At 50.4% G+C, this 23,070-nt stretch overlaps 1 protein-coding gene across 1 annotated transcript; it reads left to right on the top strand.

The window, feature by feature from the left end:
* The first annotated feature begins 13,808 nt into the window (after nt 1-13,808).
* Nucleotides 13,809-22,335, top strand: FKBP4 (FKBP prolyl isomerase 4). The gene is made up of 10 exons (XM_082666910.1): nt 13,809-14,129; nt 15,952-16,096; nt 17,118-17,260; nt 18,448-18,568; nt 18,793-18,949; nt 19,550-19,640; nt 19,743-19,826; nt 20,023-20,208; nt 20,832-21,071; nt 22,144-22,335. Exons 1-10 carry the CDS (start codon nt 14,025-14,027, stop codon nt 22,246-22,248), a joined length of 1,377 nt encoding a protein of 458 aa, XP_082523036.1. The 5' UTR covers nt 13,809-14,024; the 3' UTR covers nt 22,249-22,335.
* Nucleotides 22,336-23,070: the final 735 nt, after the last annotated feature.

Here is a 23,070-nt window from a genome sequence, read left to right on the forward strand (position 1 = left end):
GCGTAAGTGAACTTTGGGGGATAAATTTAGGAAACGTTCTACATCCTGACTGTTGTCGTGGTTGCATGGCTATGGGCGTTTGTCAAAACTCATTGAACTATCCGCTTAAAAGTGGTGGACTTAGGGCTTCCCTGGTGGCGCAGTGGTTGAGAGTCTGCCTGCCGATGCAGGGGACACGGGTTCGTGCCCCGGTTTGGGAAGATCCCACATGCCGCGGAGCGGATGGATCCGTGAGCCATGGCCGCTGAGCCTGTGCGTCCGGAGCCTGTGCTTCGCAGCGGGAGAGGCCACGACAGTGAGAGGCCCGCGTACAGCAAAAAAAAAAAAAAAAAAAAGTGGTGGACTTAGCACATGTAAATTATAACTCAGTAGTGCTGATTTTAAAAATCACTTGCATGAGAGAAAGAAAAATTGGAGAATAGAAACGGGGAAAGGTAGGTGTTTTCAAGCAGCAGCTGAATGACCCAGGGAAAGGCACACCACAGAGAAGGACATGCGATGGGGCTGGAAGAAGCCACCGACAGGAGAAGCAGCTTTGTTCGCCTTGAGGTCCTGAGAGGGAGAGTGGTGGGTGTCACATATACACCTCTTTCTTTCATGAGTAAGAAACAGAACAGAAGAAAGAAAAAGAGCTAAAAAGCAGGCAGATCAACAAAACAATACTAGTGTCTAAAAGACCAATGGAAGTCCAGGAGCAGGTAAGATGTCTGCAGGAATTCTGAAAGCTTTACTCATGCCTAGAGATGAAGCTCTAGCCATTCTTTCAAACTCTTAAATACCTGTGAGCTAAGAAGGGGGTAAACCTACTGTACAGCACAGGGAACTCTACTCAATACCCTGTAATGACCTATATGGGAAAAGAATCTAAAAAAGAACAGATATATGTATATGTATAATTGATTCACTTCACTGTACACCTGAAACTAACACAACATTGTAAGTCAACTATAGTCCAATAAAAATTAAGTCTAAAAAAGTGGGGTGGGGGATAGATGGGCAGAAAGTGGATTCGTGGTCGCCAAGGGCTGGGCGCTGAGGATGGTTGGGAGATGATAGCTAAAAGGTACAAGATTTCTTTACGGGGTGACGAAGATGTTCTACAATGGATTGTAGTGGTGGTTGCACAATTCTGTGAATATACGAAAAGCCACTGAATTGTACACTTTTGTCTGCACTGTGTGGCTTGCAGGATCTTAGTTCCCCGACCAGAGATCGAACCCAGACCTTAGCAGTGAAAGGGCTGAGTCCTAACCACTGGACCACCAGGGAATTCCCTGAATTCTACACTTTAAATGGGTGAATTATATGGTGTCTGAATTCTATCTCAGTAAGGCTGTTACCAAAAAGAAATCAATTGAATGTTTGTACAACAACTTGAATGTACTTAGTACCCCTGAATTATACACCTAAAAATGGTTAAAATGATAAATTTTATGTTATGTATATTTTACCACAATTAAAATAAATAAAAACAAATAAATCAAGTGCATTCTATATGCTGGCAATAAACAGTTAGAAAATAAACTTTCGAAAATAGCATTTATAAGAGCACCCAAACTGAGACACAGATGCAGAGAACAAATGTATGGATACCAAGCGGGGAAAACCGTGGTGGGGTAGGGATGGTGGTGTGCTGAATCGGGCGACTGGGATTGACATGTATACACTGATGTGTATAACATCGATGACTAATAAGAACCTGCAGTATAGAAAAAAAAAAAAAAGAGCACCCAAACTAAAAAATACCTAGGAATGAATCTAATAAAAGATGCACAAGGCCTCTATACTGAAAAATATAAAACATAAAACATTGTGGAAAAAAATGAAAGAATACCAATAAAAATGGAAGAATAGATCATGTTCATGGACTGGAAGTCTCCATATTTTGAGATGTCAAATCTCCTTAATTTGATGTGTAAATTCAATGGAATCCCAGTCAGAATCCTAGATTTCTTTAACGACATTTACAAGGTGATTCTAAAATGTATACAGAAAATCAAAGAACCTAGAAGAGTCAAGGCAATCTTGAAACAGAAGGACAAAACTGGATTTCAAAACTTATTTTAAAGCTACAGCAACTAAGATGTCAAGTTATTGGCACAAGGATAATTAACAGACCAATGGAACAGAAGAGTCCACAACAGGGGCTTCCCTGATGGTGCAGTGGTTAAGAATCCACCTGTCAATGCAGGGGACACAGGTTTGATCCCTGGTCCGGGAAGATCCCAAATGCCGCAGAGCAACTAAGTCCATGTGCCACAACTACTGAGCCCATGTGCCACAACTGCTGAAGACCGCATGCCTAGAGACCGTGCTCCACAATAAGAGAAGCCACTGCAATGAGAAGCCCGCACACTACAATAAAGAGTAGCCCCCGCTCTCCGCAACTAGAGAAAGCCCGTGCGCAGCAACGAAGACCCAACGCAGCCAAAAAGATTAAATAAAATTTTTTTAAAAACATTAAAAAAAAAAAAGAGTCCACAACAGGCATAAATATATGGTCACACATGATAGACGACAAAGGAGCCACCACAGTTCAGTGGGGAAAGGATAGTCTTTCAATAAATGGTACTGGGTCAATGTACATCCGTACGAAAAAAAATAAACCTCAATCCTGGCTCTATATGTAAATTTTAATCTGAGATGGATCATAGACCTAAATGTGAAAGTAAAACAAAAAAGCGTCCATTTTGAAAAGTAAAAACAAAAAAGAGAATATCTTCATGACCATGGAATAAGCAAAGATTTTTTTAAACAAGACACACATGAAAAATCACTAACCCAAGACTGAGAAGAAAGAAATAAAACTCTTTGTTCACAGATGACATGATCACCTATGTAGAAAATCCAAAAGCAAAATGAAATACTTAGGTATAGATCTAACAAAATATGTACAAGGATCTATATGAGGAAAACTACAGAACTTTGACGGAGGAAATCAAAGAACTAAATAAACGGAGAGATATTTCATGTTCATAGATATGAAGACTCAAAACTGTCAAGATGTCAGTTCTTCCAAACCTGGTGTATAGATTCAATACAATCCCAATCAAAATCCCAGCAAGTTATTTTGTTGATACTGACAAACTTCTAAAGTTTATCTGAAGAGGCAGAAGACCCAGAATAGCCAACACAATATTGAAGGAGAAGAGCAAAGCTGGAGGATTAACCCTACCTGACTTTAAGACTTAGTATAAAGTGGCAGGAATCAAGAAAACAGAATAGAAAAATAGATCATTGGAACAGAAAAGAGAGGCCAGAAACAGACCCACATAAATACAGTCAACTGATTTTTGACAAAGACAATACGGTGGAGCCAAGCTACTCTTTTCAACAAATGGTGCTGGAACTACCTGGACATCCACATGCAAAAACATGAATCTAGACAGATCTTACACTTTTCACAAAAATTAACTCAAAATAGATCACAGACCTAAATGTAAAATCCCGAACTATAAAACTCCTAGAAGATAACATAGGAGAAAATCTAGATGAACTTGAATTTGGCAATGATATTTTAGATACAACACCAAAGGCACAATCCATGAAAAAATGGATTGATAAGCTAGACTTCATTAAAATTAAAGATGTCGGAGACTTCCCTGGTGGTCTAGTGGTTAAGACTTCACCTTCCAATTCAGGGGGTGTGCGTTTGATCCCTGGTCAGGGAGCTAAGATCCTACATGCCTCACCACCAAAACACCAAAATGTAAAAAACAGAAGCAATATTGTAACAAATTCAATAAAGACTTTCAAAAAAAAGTCTGCTCTACAAGAGACAGTGTCAAGAAAGTAAAAGATAAGCCAAAGACTGGGGGAAAATATTTGCAAAAGACACATCAGATAAAAGACTGTTATCCAAAATATACAAAGAACACTTAAGACCCAACAGTAGGGACTTCCCTGGTGGCACAGTGGTTGAGAATCTGCCTGCCAATGCAGGGGACACGGGTTCAATCCCTGGTCTGGGAAGATCCCACATGCCGTGGTGCAAATAAGCCCATGTGCCACAACTACTGAGCCCGTGAGCCACAACTACTGAACCCATAAGCCACAGCTACTGAGCCCGTGTGCCACAACTACTGAAGCCTACACACCTACAGCCCGAGCTCCGCGACAAGAGAAGCCACCACAATGAAAAGCCCGTGCACAGCAACGAAGAGTAGCCCCTGCTCTCCACAGCTAGGGAAGGCCCGTGCGCAGCAACGAAGACCCAACACAGCCAAAAACAATAAAATAAAATAAATAAATTTATAAACATAGGGGCTTCCCTGGTGGTGCAGTGGTTGAGAGTCCGCCTGCGGATGCAGGGGACACGGGTTCGTGCCCCGGTCCGGGAAGATCCCACATGCCGCGGAGCAGCTGGGCCCGTGAGTCATGGCCGCTGAGCCTGCGCGTCCGGAGCCTGTGCTCCGCAACGGGAGAGGCCACGACAGCGAGAGGCCCGCGTACCGCAAAAAAAAAAAAAAAAAAAAATTATAAACATAAATAAATAAATTTATTTTTAAAAAAGACAGAACAGTAAAAAAACAAACAATCTTATCAAAAAAATGGGACAAAGATCTTGACACCTTGGGACTTCCCTGGTGGTCCAGTGAGTAAGACTCCGTGCTCCCAATGCAGGGAGCCGGGGTTCAATCCCTGGTCGGGGAACTAGGTCCCACATGCATGCCGCAACTAAGACCCAGTGAGGCCAAAATAAATAAATATATATATTTTTAAAAAAAATATCTTGACACCTCACCGAGAAGATATACAGGTGACAAATAAGCATATGAAAAGATGCTCCACATCACATGTCATCAGGGAAAACCAAATGAAAACAGCCATGAGATACCACTACACACACCCATTAGAATGGCCAAAATCCAGAACACTGACAACACCAAATGCTGACGAGGATGTGGAGCAACAGGAAGGAGATTTCCTATTTGTTGCTGGTGGGAAAATGCAAGACGAACACTTTGCAAGACAGCTCGGCAGTTTCTTACAAAACTAAACATATACTCATCATACAATCCAGCAATTATACTCCTTGGTATTTACCCAAAGGAGTCAAAAACTATGTCCACACAAAAACCTGCACACAGCTGTTTAAAACAGCTTTATTCATAATTTCCAAACTTGGAAGCAACCAAAATGTTCCGTAGTGAATGTATAAACTGTAGTACATCCAGACAACGTAATATTATTTAGCACTAAAAAGAAATGAGCTATCAAGCCGTGAGAAAACATGAAGGAACCTTAAATGCATATTACTAAGTGAAAGAAGCCAGTCTGAAAAGGCTACGTACTGTATGAGTCCAGCTACATGACATTCTGGAAAAGGCAAAACTATAGACAGTAAAAAGATCAGGGGTTTCCCAGGGTTAGCGGGGAGGAGAGGGATGAATAGGCAGAACACAGAGGATTTTTAGGACAGTAAAACTACTCTGCATGATACTATAATGATAGATACACATCATTATAAATTTGTACAAATACACAGAAAGTACCACACCAACAGTGAACCCTAATATAAACTAGGGACCTTGGGTGCCCTTGATGTGTGGAAGTAGATTCATCGATTGTAACATTGTACCACTCTGATGAGGGATGTTGTTAATGGTGTGGGGGGCGATCTATGCCTGCGTGGGGGCAGGGGGTATGTGGGAAATCTCTGTGCCTCTGCTCAGTTTTGCTTTGAACCTAAAACTGCTCTAAAAAATACAGTCTATTAAAGAAAATCTCTAACCATAAAAAATAGATTAATAAATTGAACTCCATTAAAATTAAAATGTTCATCAAGAAATACCATTATGTGAATGGAAAAGAATATGAAAAAGAATGTACATATATGCGTAACTGAATCACTCTGCTATACAGCAGTAATTAACACAATATTGTAAATCAACTATACTTCAATTTAAAAAACATTAAAAAAAATACCATTATGTGAGTGAAAAGCCATGCCACAGACCAGAAGATTATTGCAATGTATCTGTCAAAGCAAATCTTATCTATAATATATAAAGAAATTCCACAAATTAATAACAAAAAGATAGACAATACAATTTTTTTAATAGGCCGAAAGACTTGAGTAAGTACTTCACAAATGAGGCTATATCCAGATAGCCAATAAGTATATGAAAATGTGTTCATTAACTATCAACGAATATAAATTACATAGCACTACAACCCCCTGATGGGATAAAATTAAAAGTACTGACAATACCATGTTCTAGTAAGAATGTCCAGCAACTTGGAATTCATACACTCTTGGTGGGAGTGTAACTTGACACCCTGATTCTGGAAAACTGGCAGTATCTGCTAAAGCTAAATATAAGAAAAACCCTGTGACCCAGCAGTTCCATTTATTAGGTATATACCAAACTGAAATGAGCATTTATGTCCACCGAAAGTCAGGTACAAGAATGTGCATAAGAAGCTTTATTCGTAATAGCCCCAAACTGGAAACAACCCCAATATCATCAACAGAATGGACAAGTAAACGGTGGTATATTCACACAATCGAGTATTATATAGCAAGGGAAGGTAATGAACTACTCCTATATGCAAGACAGTGGATGAATTTCACAGACGTCATGTGGAATGAAAGAAGCCGGTCACAGAAAGTATATACTGCATGATTCCTTCTGAATGATGTTCAAAAACAGACAAAACTAATCTATTGGGAGAGGTCAGAATAGCAGTTACTCTTGGGGATGGTTACTGCCCGGGAGGGGCCATGCAGGAGCCTGTTGGGGTGCTGACGAGTTCTGTTTCTTGATCTGGTAGTTAGGGGGGTACATACCTATGTAAAACTTTATCAAGCTATACATTTATTGTTATATCTTTTTTTTTTTTTTTTTTTTTTTGCAGTACGCAGGCCTCTCACCGCTGTGGCCTCTCGTGTTGCGGAGCACAGGCTCCGGACGTGCAGGCTCAGCGGCCATGGCTCACGGGCCCAGCCGCTCTGCGGCATGTGGGATGGGATCTTCCCGGACTGGGGCACGAACCCGTGTCCCCTGCATCGGCAGGCGGACTCTCAACCACTGCGCCACCAGGGAAGCCCGTTATATCTTTTTAAATTTTTTACTTAAAAATTTTTTTTTACTGGAGTATAGGTGATTTACCATGTTGTATTAGTTTCAGGGGTACAGCAAAGTGATTCGTTAGATGTATGTGTGTGTATATATATATATATATATATATATTCTTTTTCCGATTCTTTTCCATTATAGGTTATTACACGATATTGAGGATAGTTCCCTGTGCTATACAATAGGTTCTTTTTGGTTATCTATATAATAGTGTGTAGCTGTTAATCCCAAACTCTTAATTTATCCCTCCCACCCCCTTTCCCCTTTGGTAACCTTAAATTTGTTTTGCATGTCTGTGAGTTTATTTCTATTTTGTAGATAAGTTCATCTGTATCATTTTTTTAGATTCCACATATGTGATATCATATATTTGTCTCTGTCTGACTTACCTCACTTAGTATGATAATCTCTAGGTCCATCCATGTTGCTGCAAGTGACATTATTTCACTCGTGATGTTATATCTTTTTAAAAAATAAACAAATAAGATATTATCCATTTTCAAGAGCTTCCTCAAACTCTGGGTCTCTGTGAGGCCTTCCCAGAACACTTTCCCCGCCACACACCCGACCGCCCTGCACTTTGAAGCAGACCGACAGCCGCAGTCTCTCCTTTGCTCTCACTTCTCCGTGTCTATGCCATAAGGGGCTACGACAGCCTCACAGACGACGCACCCACAGTCCCTCGGGCTGACCCGGCGCCCTCGCAGGTGCTCAATCAATATGCCTCTTCTTCGTAGATAAAAATGAACCCGGTACGTTTGATCAAGCTCGGTCTTAACCAAAATCGCGGTTCAAACATCAGGTCACGTGCCCATACGCCGGATTCCAGGGGGCGGAGAAGGCGAGAAGCGGGGAGGGGGTGGGAGGGGACGGGGGTGAACACCGAGAGCAGTACGTATAAAAGCTCCCAAAGAGCCGGCCGCTGATATTATCCCAATGACACAAGTACAAGCAAAAACTAAGGTGCAAAGAGTTGGGAGGAAAAGCAGGCCCTGCTGCCGAGAACCGGGTGTGCGCCTGGCTGCGCGTCCCCCGCGGGCACGCGCTCTCCCCGCCGGCCGGGAAGATGTCCTGCGCTCGGGGCGGGTGACCCGGTCACACGAGTTCTCCGAAGACCGGCCGCCGGGGAGCGTGCCTCGCTGGCCACCTCGCCGGGGCGGGGCCTTGGGCGGGCCACTGTCCTTCCGGAATTGTCCTCTTCCCGAGTCTACTGAGCCCCTCTCGCGTGCCAGGCAGCCGCTCCGGGGCCCCCAGAGGGCACCAGCGGGCACGGAGGCCGGGGCGCGCACAAGGCTCTCGGCGACCCAGCCCCGAGCCCCCAGAGAAGCCTCAGGCGCAGGCCCCGCTCCGGCTGATGAGACCGAGCTCCGTCCCTGAGTCCCCCGTCCCTCCATCCAGGGCCGAGAGCCGCCTGCGGTCGCGTCCCTGGGGCAGGAGTTCGGGGCAGCCGCGCCCACAGCCCGGGCCTGAGCCCGGCGACCCTCGCCAGCGCGCAGGCGGCCTTGCCCACTCAACTCAGCACCTGCTCTGGGAACAAATCCGAAGCCACAGGGAGGGCTGTCACCGAGGGCAAGTGCAGTACTGCCCTACAGTCCTGAGTTCAGTACCCAGCGCGGGTGCGCTCCCGACTCTCGGCCCCAGGACCCCAAGGGACCGAGAGCCTGCGGCCAAAGCATGTCGGCCCATGCCCTATGGCCCCAGCAGCCGCCACCCACTCCGTGGCTCAAAGCCTCCCGACCCACTCAATAAACAGCTTTGCACCAACTGGCCACTTACAGGAAGTAATGGCGACAAGCATCAGTGGGCGCACATCTTGAGGACAGGGGCTGAGGGCTGTTCTCCACGGGAAAGGAAGGGGATAGCTGAGAGGTCAAGTGCTTGACCAGTGAAGCCCGTGGCAAATCCAGAGCCCCTTTAAGACAAATAGACACCCCTTACCCCTCCACGAAGGTGTGTGAGACTCTCTCTGTCTGGTCTGTGCAGGAATCTGGATGAGTACTCCCACCCTGGCTAGGGCTTCCAGAAACCCAGGAGGAAATTAAAGCTGAGGCAGTCAGCCCAAGGAAATACCAGAATAGTTCCCCTGGAGGAGACTGATCTGGAGAGAAGGGCTGCTGAGCAACCCACCTGCAGGGCCCACGGGAAGGGGTAAACTCAGAGGTGCTCTGAGTACACGTTTTGGCTAAATGCTGAAACGGTAAATGTTAAAGTCAATATTTGACTAAAGCTTGATGTTACCAACTCAGAAGGGACTTCTGGGATACAAGAGTAAATCTGAACTTTCATACAAGTTTTTTTTTATTATTATTACAATTTAATCGTTTACAAATATCAGCAGACCACTTAACAGAAGTTTGATATTATACTGAAGGAACAATAATTTCTTAATGTCTCAGTAGTAAGAGCTGCTGGGTTGTTCCTGAGGTCACTGCAGAGCACGATTTATTTACCATATTAAATACACATTTGCTCTCCACTGAGGATGACGCAGGGCAAGATTTTTCCCAAAAGGCAATCCTACTTCTAGTTATGCTAATTAGATATGATGACCCGGACAAACATGTGATCTTTGATCACACACAAGTTTGGGGAGGCTGAAAACAATGCTGAAATAGGCGATTGGCTACTGGACCCTCCCATGAATGAGGCCAAATCCGAATTTCAGTTCATCCACAAACGCAGAAGGATGAAGACTGGGGCTACTTTTTATTGCCCCGAGGAGCAAAACAAAAATATATATTAGTCTGAAGCTGGAAATTAGACTTTATTTTTTAAAAGAAGGGAAAAACGACTTTCTTTCAGCAGGACAACCACCAAATATCCCAACCTCCTCACCCCACGGAGCTCAGATAACAGTGGAGCCCAAGGAAATATTAAGACCAAGTCTTTACCTTCACAAGGCTCCCAGACTTGCTGGAATGACAAGATATCAGAGCTAGTATATTAGATAGTCAGGTTCATCATTGAGCGTTAAAGAGAAAAAAATACAGATGTGATTTAACATCAGGAAGAAGCACTACTCTGGAAACAATGGCTCAAACCCCTGTCCAGACCACTCAGTAGCTTGCAACCTGAGCGCTGGGAACTGTGGAGTCTTCCATTTCCATACTCCAGCAATCAACAGGCTGAACAACTAAAACACGGCACACACACTCATTACCGCTCATCTGCTTGCTATGTGCGATGCACTGCGTTAAGTACTTCACACATAATAATTTATCATTTAATCCTGTGACATAGACACTATCATGATTCCCATCTCAGAGGTGAGGAAAACTCACCCGGTGACCCATGGTGTGTTCAGTGATGAAGCTTCAGGTCTCCACTATGTGCAGACCCCACATAGCGGTCTACTGTTTTTCAAATGCATGAAAATGGAGCTGTAATCTCTAAAATAAATAAGTAAATAAATGTTTTATGAAACGTGTAGTAGCTGTTTTGGTCAGTAGTATAGTTTGTTTTCTCAGTCCACAGACACCAAAAGTAGCAAGAAATGATGAGTGTCCTTAACATTTCTGGTGTTACATTTTTACACCCATCATATTGGTGATGTTCTAATTCTTAGGTTGGGTGGTATATTCCCAGAGTTCATTATGCTGCTGTGTTACATAACATGTGTATGTGCATGTATATACACACATACATACTCATCTCACATTCTCTTGAATTGAGTATTACATAATTATTTTAATGTTTAAGAAGATTGTCAGTCTAAGAAGGTCAAAACAGCACCTTTAAAAACAAGGGGTTTAAAACCAAGGGTCCTGGGAACGTCCCTGGTGGCACAGAAGTTAAGAATCCGCCTGCCAATGCAGGGTACATGGGTTCGATCCCTGGTCCAGGAAGATCCCATGTGCCTTGGGACAACTAAGCCCATGTGCCACACCTACTGAGCCTGCGCTCTAGAGCCCGCGAGCCACAACTACTGAGCCTGCGTGCTGCAACAAGAGAAGCCACAGCAATGAGAAGCCTGTGCACCACAACGAAAAGTAGTCCCTGCTCACCGCAACTAGAGAAAGCCCACGTGCAGCAACAGAGACCCAATACAGCCAAAAATAAAAAAAAAGGGTCTTCCTGTCTGAGGGATGGGCCTGGCGTTAGGGAGATGTACCACGTGAGTTCCCGCAGGCTCATTCTGCCAATAACAAAACTAACCACAGCACGCGTCATCTACAGAGTAAGGTGGATGATGGGGGGGTGCTGTCTTCCTCTAGCAAAGGGGGAGTTCCGGGAGGATTGTGAATGACTGATGATACCACTGAAAAGAATTACAGTAAGGCCCCTACACACGAGCCTTCAATCTGTGAAGGTGCGGTCCCCCAACGTCAGCCAGCCGTGAGTGAAACTGCAGCTTCCTCCGTCTCCTGTTGCTGGCGACCCTTCAGCTCTACCATCTCCCACCTCCTCTCCCTCCTCCAGTCAGTAACTCTTCCTGCCTGTTCACTCAGTGCCAGCCCATGTGCCAGCAGTCGTGCTGGACTACTGTACTTTTCAAGGTACTGTACCATAAGATTAAAAATGTTTTATTTTTTTGTGTTTGTTTTTTATGTATTGTGTGAAAAGTATTATAAACCGATCACAGTACAGTACTATATAGCCGATTGTGTTAGTTGGGTACCTAGGCTAACTTTGTTGGACTTACGAACAAACTGGACTTACAAATGTGCTCTCAGAACAGAACTCGTTCGTATGTAGGGGGCTTACTGTACGTTGTTAAACATCTTTAATGGGAATACTAATTTAAACGGGCTGGGAAAGGCAGGAGGAAGAGGAGGGAAAGAACAAAACACCTGTGTATACTTTCTATATTGACTGTAAGTTTTACAATCTGAAAAATATAACATAAATAACTAGAAAAAAATTCTAGAAACAATAAGGTCCTGCTCTAGGATCCAAGAACCCAGTGCCTACTGCCCCCTCCCCACCCCCTTCCATCTCCCAGCCCCTCAACCACTCATTGACTGAATGAGCACAGCACTTCCTCCCTGGAAACCTTTCCCTCTGGTCCTTCCCCTTTCCCCTCCACAGGGTTTTCCCCTCTTACAGACCTCTGTATTCTTAGCACATTGTCCCTATCTCACCATACACACTCACCGCATTAGAATAATGACCATTATTTACCAACCACCCGTTTGAAGGTGGGCACTGGCCTAGATACCTGACATACATTCCCTCTTTGTAACCATCACAACTACCCTCATTGATAGATGTTACCATCCCCATAACCTGCCCCAAATCGGTTACCACGTGGGCGACCCAATTCCTTGCTTACTCTGAAGCATATGCTCTTTCTACTGTCAGCATGCGTTCGTGCAAAAGCAGGCACACCTTCAGTGCTCAATTAATATGTGATGACAGACTGAAAGACATACCTACACTGTTTGCTTCCAACGAAGAAAAAGACGCAGAAAAGCATTACTCCAAAGGGAACTTTCCTTTCCTATCCCAACTTGTTCTGTCAGACAATACCCAATGGCCCCAGCATCAAAAGAAACCAGCACACACACGGAGACCAGCCAAACGCAGGTGCAGGAGCCAACAGCAACATAACTGCCAAGGCAACAAGCCAGCACCTTACCCACCATCCCTGTCCCCTGGCGTTTTGGAAGGCCTTGGCACTGGTACTTTTCACCCTACTAAGGACAGTGTAGAAAAGAAATAGACAGCCTCTACTGAGTCAACCCCCCATGTCCTCTGAGGGTATCCCCAGTCAGCCAACGAGACTTAGTCAAGGGTAAACACATTTGCTGTAAATCACTGCAAGAAACAGTTTTCTCCTGCATCCCTTTCCAGCCGAGTTCCAACAGAAAAGACTACGATGAAATTCCCAGTTACGTTATGGTATTAAAATTTCATCTGCAATAGCCCTTTTGGTTGCCTACCTAAACAGGACAGTTTGCATAGCACACAGCACGGCGCCAAGCACAGAGCGAGGGCTCCAAAAAAAGTTTCTATTATTATTGGAATACAAATTCACGCAGCCGATAACTATTTGATACCACGCCTCAGGAGCTATGCCATGATGGGGTTAAGCGCTAAAGCAAAATCAAGACGCTCCCTACACGGACCTTTTTGTCAAAAGGCTATTGTTTGGGTATCTAGGCGCTGCGGTGCGTTGGCCCACCGCGCAGACGCGCTTGCCACAGGAAGTCCAGAATCACCTGGAACCCAGTATTAAGAAAATATTTCTTCCCATGGGCTTTCAGTAAGGTGGAATGGCTTCCTTCGTGAGCTGAAACAGTTTTTAGGTTTTCAGTTTTATTATTGTCGGGGAAGGCCCCTTTACCACGCGGGCCATTTCCTGCAAACGGGCAGCTCGCAGCACTTCGCCGAGCCCCAGGCGCACGCCGGCCCCGCTCCGGGGACACCCGGTCGCCTCCCCGGCCCTGCGCGCCCGGGTAACGCTCTCCGCTCGCTCTGCGTTCAGCTCGCGCGCCCAGCCAGGCGGGGAGGCCGGCCGCCCGCGTCTCGGGCCGGGGAGGCGCACGCGCGGCGCCCACGTCCGGCGGCGCGGCGTCGGACGCTGCGGAGGATCGAGAAGGATCTGGAAGAATCCGGTTAGACCGGGGGGACGGGGGTTGGGGGAGGCCGGGAGAGCGCGCCGCGGGAGCGAGGGCTGGCCCGGGAGTCCGAGGGTCCCAGGACCGGGGCGGGGCCAGGCGGCCGGCGGGAGGAACGAACCAGAAACCACCTTTCGCAGGAGCGCCCTGAGCGCCAGAGCCCGAACCGGCCGCCGTCTCTAGAAAGTTCTCCCCCCACGTCCTTCGCGGCCGCCCGGCTCCTCCCAGCCCCTCCCTCCGCGGCGGTGGGACCAATCGCTCCCCCGGCCGCCCACGACCCACCTCCTGCGCCCGCCCGCGCCGGAGCAGAGGTGCGCGAGCCACGGCCGGCCGCCCGCACAGCCGCGCACTGACTGGCGCCCGCTGCCCGAGGAACGGCACGATGACCGCAGAGGAGACGAAGGCTGCAGAGAGCGGAGCGCAATCGGCGCCGCTGCCCCTCGAGGGGGTGGACATCAGTCCCAAGCAGGATGAGGGAGTGCTTAAGGTAAGGGGCGGGGGCGCCCCGGGGCGGCGGGGGGCGCCGAGAGCCCGTCGCCGCCGCGCTTCAGTAGCCGGCCGGGGCTCGGGGCTGGGACGGCCGCCTCTGCAGCCTCCCGGCCGGCCGTTAACCGCGGCGTGCAGCCGTGGCCGGGCGCACCGCCTTGCTGGTCGGGCCGCCGGTTCGGGGCGGGAGGGCGGCCACACGCTCGGAAGGAGGAGGTCTGGGCTGAGTGCTCCCCAGTCCCCCAGGCCCGGGAGCGCAGCGCCTGCTCCGGCCGCCGCGTGCGCGGGGAGGGGCGCGCCGGGGGGGCGGGCGCGTGAGCTGCGGGGGGCCGGGCGGCGTGCACCACCCCTCTCTGCGACCCGGGACCTCGCGGCCGGCTCCTTCCCTGCCGCCGCCGCCACCGCCGCCGGGGAGCCCCCCCGGCCGCCTGCGCCTCGGGGGTGCGGAGCTCGCCGACCCTGGCAGTTAAACATTAGCCAGGACGCGAAGCGGGTCCTAGGAGTTATTTCCTGGCCTGCCGGCCTTTGTGCGACTTGGCGCGCGGACCCGGCGCCCTCCGCCTTCTCGTCACCCCTTTTCTAAAGGCTGGGACCCGGCTAGGTCACCCGCTCGGCCATGCTGTCCCCCTCCCCCCCGCCCCGCTGCATGCCGGGACCTGTAGTTCACCCCCCCTCCCCGGGCCTTCCTGAGCGCGGGGTGCGGGGCTGGGAGGAGGTGCTTTGCTTGGGCGCCCGAAACCGTGTTACCGCCCAAGGAGCCAGGGGAGGGATCTGGGACCCAGGCAGCGGGGCATCTTGACCCACGTCAGGACAGCCGGCCGCGGTTCGGAGCTGCTTCTGCGCTGTCCAGGATAGCGAAATCCTAGCCCGGATTCGTGCCGAGTCCTCACCCAGCGTCTCCCCTCCTGGCTTCCCACTGCTCAGCCCCACGTGCGCGTGTGCCCTGGGCGAGCTCGAGACCTCGGGGCGCTCTTAGCTGGTGCAGAACGCACCTGGCTGCTCTCCCAGTGGGGACGCGGCTTCCCGGGAGACTCTTTCTCTTTGATTCTCCATTCCTTCCCCTTTCCTTTTCTATTGCTATTTAAGTCCACATCCATTCCATCGTGGAAGCTTTCCCTTAGAGGGTGACCACACACGTACCAGGGAGCCCACAGAGCCACCAAATTTTATAAATGGTGAAGAAGAGAAGCAAGAGTCTTAGAAGTTCCTGGGCAACGCTCTAGCCCCGAAACCAAGGACTTCAGTAGGCTGCTAGTCACGAATGCTCAATTCCCAAGTCAGAGCTTAGGGCCTGGTTGCGCGCCCGGGCTCACCTGTGACCTGCTGATTGCTTTTTTACCTCTCCCGGACTGCTCCTGTTCTTTTCGTTATTCATATTCCTCTTTTCTCTCTAAACTAGATCCTGAGCTGATGACTGATGTTTAGGAAGAATGAGGAAACGTAGCATAAATACTTTTCCCTTTGCTGCTGATAGTTATTCAGTCTTTCACCGGTTTAGTCCTGTAACAGCTCTGATAGGGATTGTGGTTACTACTTTACAAGTAAGGTCTGGAGAGTGAAAGTGACTCGTACAAGAGCATACGGCAAAAACTTGAACTCAGGTGTTGTTTTGTCTCCAGTGTTTCACACCGAGTCACGTCGTAGTGGAAGACAGGGAGGTCAGTTGGTTCTGACCAAGCTCCACAGCAGTCATTTGATGATGGGCTCGTCGAGTTACTTACAAGGAGGCAGAAGAGTCTGTTTACGTTCTGGTCAGAGGCGTGCGGGTAGTCGTGGTGCCTCTGCGTCCATGCCCAGGTGCTCACCTTCTCCCCTTCCTCCAGGTCATCAAGCGAGAGGGCACAGGCACGGAGATGCCCATGATCGGGGACCGAGTCTCTGTCCACTACACGGGCTGGCTGATGGATGGCACCAAGTTTGACTCCAGCCTGGACCGCGAGGACAGATTCTCCTTCGACCTGGGGAAAGGTGGGCATGGTTAGCGGGCTGGTGGGATCGGGGTGTGTGAGCTGTCACAAGCAGAAACAGTATTCTCAGGAGTTCAAAAAGGAAGGCTTTGTTACAATCTTAATTTTTTCTTTTTTTTTGTTTCCACTGTCCTGAAACTATGTTGATTTTTTTTAATTTTTATTTATTTCCTTGTTGCATCAGATCTTAGTTGTGGCAGGCAGGCTCCTTAGTTGCAGCTCACCGGCTCCTTAGTTGTGGCATGCAAACTCTTAGTTGCGACATGCATGTGGGATCTAGTTCGAGGACCAGGGATCGAACCCAGGCCCCCTGAATTGGGAGCGCCGAGTCTTAACCACTGCGCCACCAGGGAGGTCCTGGAACTGTATTGATTTTTATCTCTCATTCCCCTGATCACCTCTGAACGCCTTGCTTCCTCTTCAAGGATGGACTGCCTTGTTTTCTTGAACCCCTTTGTTCCAGAGTTGAGTGGTTTGTTTTTTTTTTTTTTTTAAAGTGGTCTGCAAGCAGGTTTTCTACCTTCCGGGTCCCATTTCTAAAGAGTGTCCAGCTTCCCCTTGGGCAGGGGACAGTAAGTCTCTGAGGCCACTGTTTGAACTCAGAGTCAGATCCCTGCCAAGAAGAACCTGTTTGTTTTCTTTTCTTTCTTCCTTTTTTTTTTTTTTAATAAATTTATTTATTTATTTTTCATCGTGTTGGGATTTTGTTGCTGCGCACGGGATTTCTCTAGTTGCGGCGAGCGGGGGCTACTCTTCGTTGGGGTGTGTGTGCTTCTTGTTGTGGTGGCTTCTCTTGTTGCAAAGCACAGGCTTCAGTAGTTGTGGCACGTGGGCTCAGTAGTTGTGTCCCGTGGGCTCTAGAGCGCAGGCTCAGTAATTGTGGTACACGGGCTTAGTTGCTCCGCGACATGTGGGATCTTCCTGGACCAGGGCTCGAACCCGTGTCCCCTGCATTGGCAGACGGATTCTTAACCACTACGCCACCAGAGGAGTCTCGATCTATTTGTTTTCTGTACCTACAGGGGAGGTCATCAAGGCTTGGGATATTGCTGTAGCGACCATGAAGGTGGGGGAAGTGTGCCACATCACCTGCAAGCCAGAATACGCCTACGGTTCGGCGGGCAGCCCTCCCAAGATCCCTCCCAACGCCACGCTTGTGTTCGAGGTGAGTGGCCACAGAGAGCAAGGCAAAGAGCCAGCCTTGTCTCAGCCCAGGGCCTGGCTGCCCTCCAGCGCTTCCTGCCTCTCGGAGACAATGTAGCGAAGGCTGAGGGCCTGCCCTCGGGGGAAGGGGAGGAATGGAGAGAGCGGCTAGCTTTGCCATGCATGTAACCTGCTGCTGCCAGAAAGTGGTCAGTGATGAGGGCTCAGGTGGGAAGAGGTAGCCACGCACCCCTTTTCAGCCTTGAAGCAGCAGGGTGAGGGCTTGAGGCCTGTTTATCTCTGGGGCGGTGCCCAGAGGCGATGGGTCCTAACTGAAAGGAATCAGGAGGTCATTATCTACATAGAGTGGTGACTGACAGCAGAGAATATCGGAGCTCCGGAGATGAAAGGAGGGGAGAGATGCCCGCCGCGTGGGTCGGGAGACGATAGGAGGGGAGAGACGCCCGCCGCGTGGGTCGGGAGACGATAGGAGGGGAGAGACGCCCGCCGCGTGGGTCGGGGGACGATAGGAGGGGAGAGACGCCCGCCGCGTGGGTCGGGGGACGATAGGAGGGGAGAGACGCCCGCCGCGTGGGTCGGGGGACGATAGGAGGGGAGAGACGCCCGCCGCGTGGGTCGGGGGACGATAGGAGGGGAGAGACGCCCGCCGCGTGGGTCGGGGGACGATAGGAGGGGAGAGACGCCCGCCGCGTGGGTCGGGGGACGATAGGAGGGGAGAGATGCCCGCTGTGTGGGGTGGGGGATGATAGGAGGGGAGAGATGCCCGCTGCGTGGGGCGGGGAGGAGAACCTTTGCCGAGGAGCTGGAACGTGACAGTGTTCACACTTGAAGGTGGTTGAGCCCCACCGAGTGGATGCCAGGAGAACGTTGGGAAGGCTGGTGAGAGGCGTTGGGTGGCTGCTGACACCCGTCGGGCCGAGCTTGTCCAGTAGCTGGGTTGGGGCTGTCTGGAGAGCACACTGTTACGGGAGTAGCGAGCGCACAGAGTGATCTCCTGAGGTGGAGTGAAGCCCTGCGGCCTGCCCGCGTCTGCCTAAGCTGAGCCAGGGCAGCTCCCGGGAACCTCGCAGAACTGCCACTTGGGCCACTCCCGCTGTCGCTGCCCTCGTGGTCAGACCTGCTCTGGCATTTACTAGGGACTCTTCCGAGCGAGAGAGGAGCTGTGACCCCTTGCACCCTGTCCCACAGGTGGAGTTGTTTGAGTTCAAGGGAGAGGACCTGACGGACGAAGAAGACGGCGGGATCATCAGGAGAATCCGGGCTCGGGGGGAAGGCCACGCCAAGCCCAACGACGGCGCCCTCGTGGAGGGTGAGGCGGGGCAGGGGGGGTTTCGGTCGGGTTCTGGTGTGCACGCCCCGGGTCGCCTGTCCTTGTAGTGCCCTCCTCTGTGAAGCGAGGGGCTGAACCACATCCTCCTGACACTCCTGCACGTGTGAGAAGGCCGAAGGGCGTTTGGGGAGCAGGAAGTGACGAGGCAATGGGGGCGGCTGTGGCGGCATCCTTCCTCAGTCTCCTGCCTGCTTTCACGCCAGTTGCGCTGGAAGGGTACTACAAGGACCAGATCTTTGACCGCCGGGAGCTCCGCTTTGAGGTCGGCGAGGGGGAGAGCGTGGATCTGCCTTGTGGGCTGGAGAAAGCCATTCAGCGCATGGAAAAAGGAGAACATTCCATCGTGTATCTCAGGCCCAGGTGAGGTACACTTTGGCCCAGGTGTGGCAGTCTGTAGAGCAGGTGGGTGGGCCAAGGTCAGATTTACTCGTCCACACTGAGTTGTGTAACCGGCCCTTTGTACGCCTCCCCTGCGTGCGGTCACTGGGCTCTGGGCACCCTGCACGCACGCCATCACGATCTCCTTGAATCCAAACCTGATGTTTTCAGTCATGCTGCTACAGCTTCCCTTTTCTAGTGACATCAAGATTTTCATCTTCTGTTCATTCAGTCATTAACTGTATTTACTGAAACACACCTACTGTGTGCCGGACACAGTGCTGAAAATCCTTAGTTATTCAGAGACACTGTTGCCACCTTCTAGTGACTCATTGCTCTGTGGGCTACCATTTAAATTAGTAATCGTGCCTGTGTGTCATGTGAGTTATTAGAAAGATTTGTAACATGCTAAGTGAGAGCCCAAGGAATTGTGTGAAGGGGTCAGGGAAGGTTTTGCCAAGCAGGAAACATCTGAACCAAGACCGAAGCGATGAGGAGGTACTTTGCAGGAAACAGGAAGCCCTTTCAGTGTGGAGCAGGTTAAGTGCTGCTGAGATGACCTAGCGTTTTCCTGCCCCACAGCTATGCTTTTGGCAGCGTTGGGAAGGAAAAGTTCCAGATCCCACCAAATGCTGAGCTGAAGTATGAAGTACAGCTCAAGAGTTTTGAGAAGGTGAGTTTGTTCAAGGTCTTCCCTACCCTGAAGTCAGGTCCCACCCTGGACGTGACTCCCTGGGGTGGCTGACAACTTTGTTTCTCCCTTGGGGTACGGCAGGCCAAGGAGTCCTGGGAGATGAGTTCAGAGGAGAAGCTGGAGCAGAGCACTATAGTGAAGGAGCGGGGCACCATGTACTTCAAGGTGAGCCTGCCGCGTGGCCCTGAGCACGCTCCCGAGGACCTGTCCCCAAGTGGACCCGAGCCGCCTGGTCAGGCCGGCGGTAGGGGTTGGGCGGGGCGGGGCTTTCTCACGCCTGTGGGCCACCGGTGTCCACAGGGTACGACAGCTGGGGGCCACCGAAGCTGTGCCGGGTGCCTGAGCCTCCCTCCCGTTCCAGGAAGGCAAGTACAAGCAGGCTCTGCTGCAGTACAAGAAGATTGTGTCCTGGCTGGAATTCGAGTCGAGTTTCTCTAACGAGGACGCACAGAAGGCGCAGGCCCTTCGGCTGGCCTCCCACCTCAACCTGGCCATGTGTCACCTGAAGCTGCAAGCCTTCTCAGCTGCCATTGAGAACTGCAATAAGGTGAGAGAGCGAGGGCAGTGTTCACGGGCAGGCTTGGGCGAGCTGCCGGCGTGTCTGGAACTTGCCCGCAGTGACTAGGGCAGAGGTAGCAGGACGGAGCCGTGGGGCTCTCAGGTGCTGGGCCCAGAGGCAGGGCTGTGGGAAGCAAGTGGTTTGGCCTTAGTGGTCGGAGGCAGTGGCGCAGCGGTGGGCAGAAACACTGGATGGAAGGACTGGCTCCGTGTTCTCTCCTCCCCGGCTCTTTGCCTCTCCCTCCTATGCACCCACTTTAGTCTAAAGAGATGGACTTCCCTGGCGGTCCAATGGTTAAGACTGTGCTTCCGCTGCAGGGGGCACAGGTTCCATCCCTGATCGGGGGACTAAGCCACATGGCACGGCCAAAAAAAAAAAAGAGCGTGGAAATGTCACAGGTTCTTCTCTTTCATCTAAAGACCTGTCTTCCCTGTCTGTCTCTTGGACTAAACGAGGTGCCTTCCTAGCCCTTGGTCCTTTCCGTGTGGTGCCCAAGGCTCGTTCTTCCTGGGGTGGGGCCTCATCCCGCTGAGGGCTGCCTCGGGAACCAGTGCTGGCCAGAGAAGCTGCAGGATCTGAGGTCTTGCTGCTGTGTGCTCCCTGTGTCTCAGGCCCTGGAACTGGACAGCAACAACGAGAAGGGCCTTTTCCGCCGGGGAGAGGCCCACCTGGCGGTGAACGACTTTGACTTGGCACGGGCTGATTTCCAGAAGCTCCTGCAGCTCTACCCCAGCAATAAAGCAGCCAAGGCCCAGCTGGCTATCTGCCAGCAGCGGATCCGCAAGCAGCTCGAGCGGGAGAAGAAGCTCTACGCCAACATGTTTGAGAGGCTGGCTGGGGAGGAGAGCAAGGTGAGGCTGGGGACGGGAGCGGTTAGGGGGGACAGGGACAGAGGCATCCCTTCGTCCCCAGCACAGCCCGGGCGGGCCCTTTGGGCCTGTGCCGACCCTGGAAGCCTGGAGCAGCAGCCCGGGTCTCCTCCCCCCCCACCCGTCTGGCCCCCTGTGTCAGGAGTTGGCTACTCTGATGGTCTTTCCAGCCTACGTTCTCTGCCTGTTTAAAACTCAGGTTTCAGAAACTGAGGTTTAAATAGGTAACACACGTACATGGTTAAATTCAGACTGCACAGGTGTAGTGGAAAGGCTCCCTCCCCCACCCAGTGTGCTGGCGGGACAGACAGTGATCCCTGGCGACAGGCAGCGGGCTCTGCCTGCCGCTTTGTGCGTCGTGCTCTCTTCATACCTGGAAGCTTATTTTACATCAGCGTGTGAAGGAGCTTTACGTTCGCTCTTAGGCTCACGCAGTCTTCCACTGTGTGGATGCACCGTATCTTCCTTACCCAGGTCCCTAGCTCTTAGTCTCCCAGTGTTCTAAACCTGCACTAATAGAAAGAGAATGCAAATTATATTTGGAATTTAAAATTTTCTAATAGCTGTGTTTTAAAAAAAATAAAATAGGTGAAATTAATTTTAATATTTCATTCACCCAAGGTATCTAAATATTGCAACGTGTAATTTTTTTAATTGCATTTTTTTCAGATTAAGCCTTCAAAATCCAATGTGTATTTTATACTTAATTTAAAGTGTTCAGTAGGCACATATGGTAGTAGCTGCTGTGGACAAGTAGACTTTTATACAGTGTTGCCATCAAGTAAATTCATTAATTTTGTACATGAGCAGGTGTATCTTTAAGTCGTACATGGAAAGGGAATTGCCGTGACCCTATAATTGTTAGCAGTTGGTATTTTTTTATTAACTTGGGCACGAGTATTTCTGGGTACAGACGACACCTGGTGTCAGTGTGTGCTAGGTGATCACTTGGGTGCAGGCAGGTGAGAGTGGGGATGTGGGTAAGAGTCACCTTTACCGTCAGGGGGCAAATGAGAACTGGAATTCACCCCCTTCCCCCTCTCCCTTCTCGCAGGCCAAGGCCACGGCTGCGGGAAACCAGCCCGCTGACACGGAGATGAAGGACGAGCAGAAGAACGATATGGCAGGGGGCCAGCCTCAGGTGGAGGCGGAAGCTTAGCCCCGCCCAGCCCTGCTCCCGGCTGCCTGCCCCCTCCTCCCTACCCTCCTCCACCCTGTTAGTTTTGTAAAAACTGAAGAACTTTGAGTGAATTAGACCTTTATTTTTCTATCGGGTTCGATGGTGGCTTTGGGGGAAGGGGGAAAGGAGCAGGCTGGGGGATTGAGGTCGGGGGGGTCATTTTAGGTGGTGTCACCCCCTTCCCTTCCCCCATTCCACGTGAACGAATGTCCCTCCACACGCACACTCACGAGAACGTTATTTATTTTGCTTCCTCTGTCTTCTCTGTCCGTCTTTCAGGTGGTAGAAGGGGGCATGCGGTAGGGATGTGAGGTCTGATGAGAAGGCGGGGTGGAGGGGGGACCCCTGGACAGCCCCTTCCCCCGCGAGGACAGTTCCTCCTCGCGGATGTGGGTGCTAGGGGCATGGGAAGCACTGCTGTGCCCGTTACTCTCTCCTTTCCTCGCCCCAGGTGGTGTGGCTGGTGTGGTGACCACCCCTGTGCCCCCTCCCGTCAGTGTCCCTCCTCAGCCAGGCGTGTCCCACCCCCTCAGCCTCTTCCCTGCACTTGCTGAAGGTACAGGCTCGCCTCAAGTTCTGTGCTTGAGCAATAAAGTGGAAACAATAAAACCTGGGTGTTGGGCAGCCCTTTGTGTTTGGCCTCGGAGTGGGGGGCGTGGGCGGCTACACCAGGGGGCAGAACTAAGAGAGTCGCCCACCCCGAGCAGGGCCTCCTGCGCACCACACGGGCTGTAGCGGGGCCTGTGCTCAAAGCCTGCCCGTGGGTCTCCCACACTCCACCCCCCAGCAGCCTGGCAGGTT

This window comes from Grampus griseus (genome assembly GCF_964374135.1).
Source record: "Grampus griseus genome assembly, chromosome: 11".
NCBI lineage: Eukaryota > Metazoa > Chordata > Mammalia > Artiodactyla > Delphinidae > Grampus > Grampus griseus.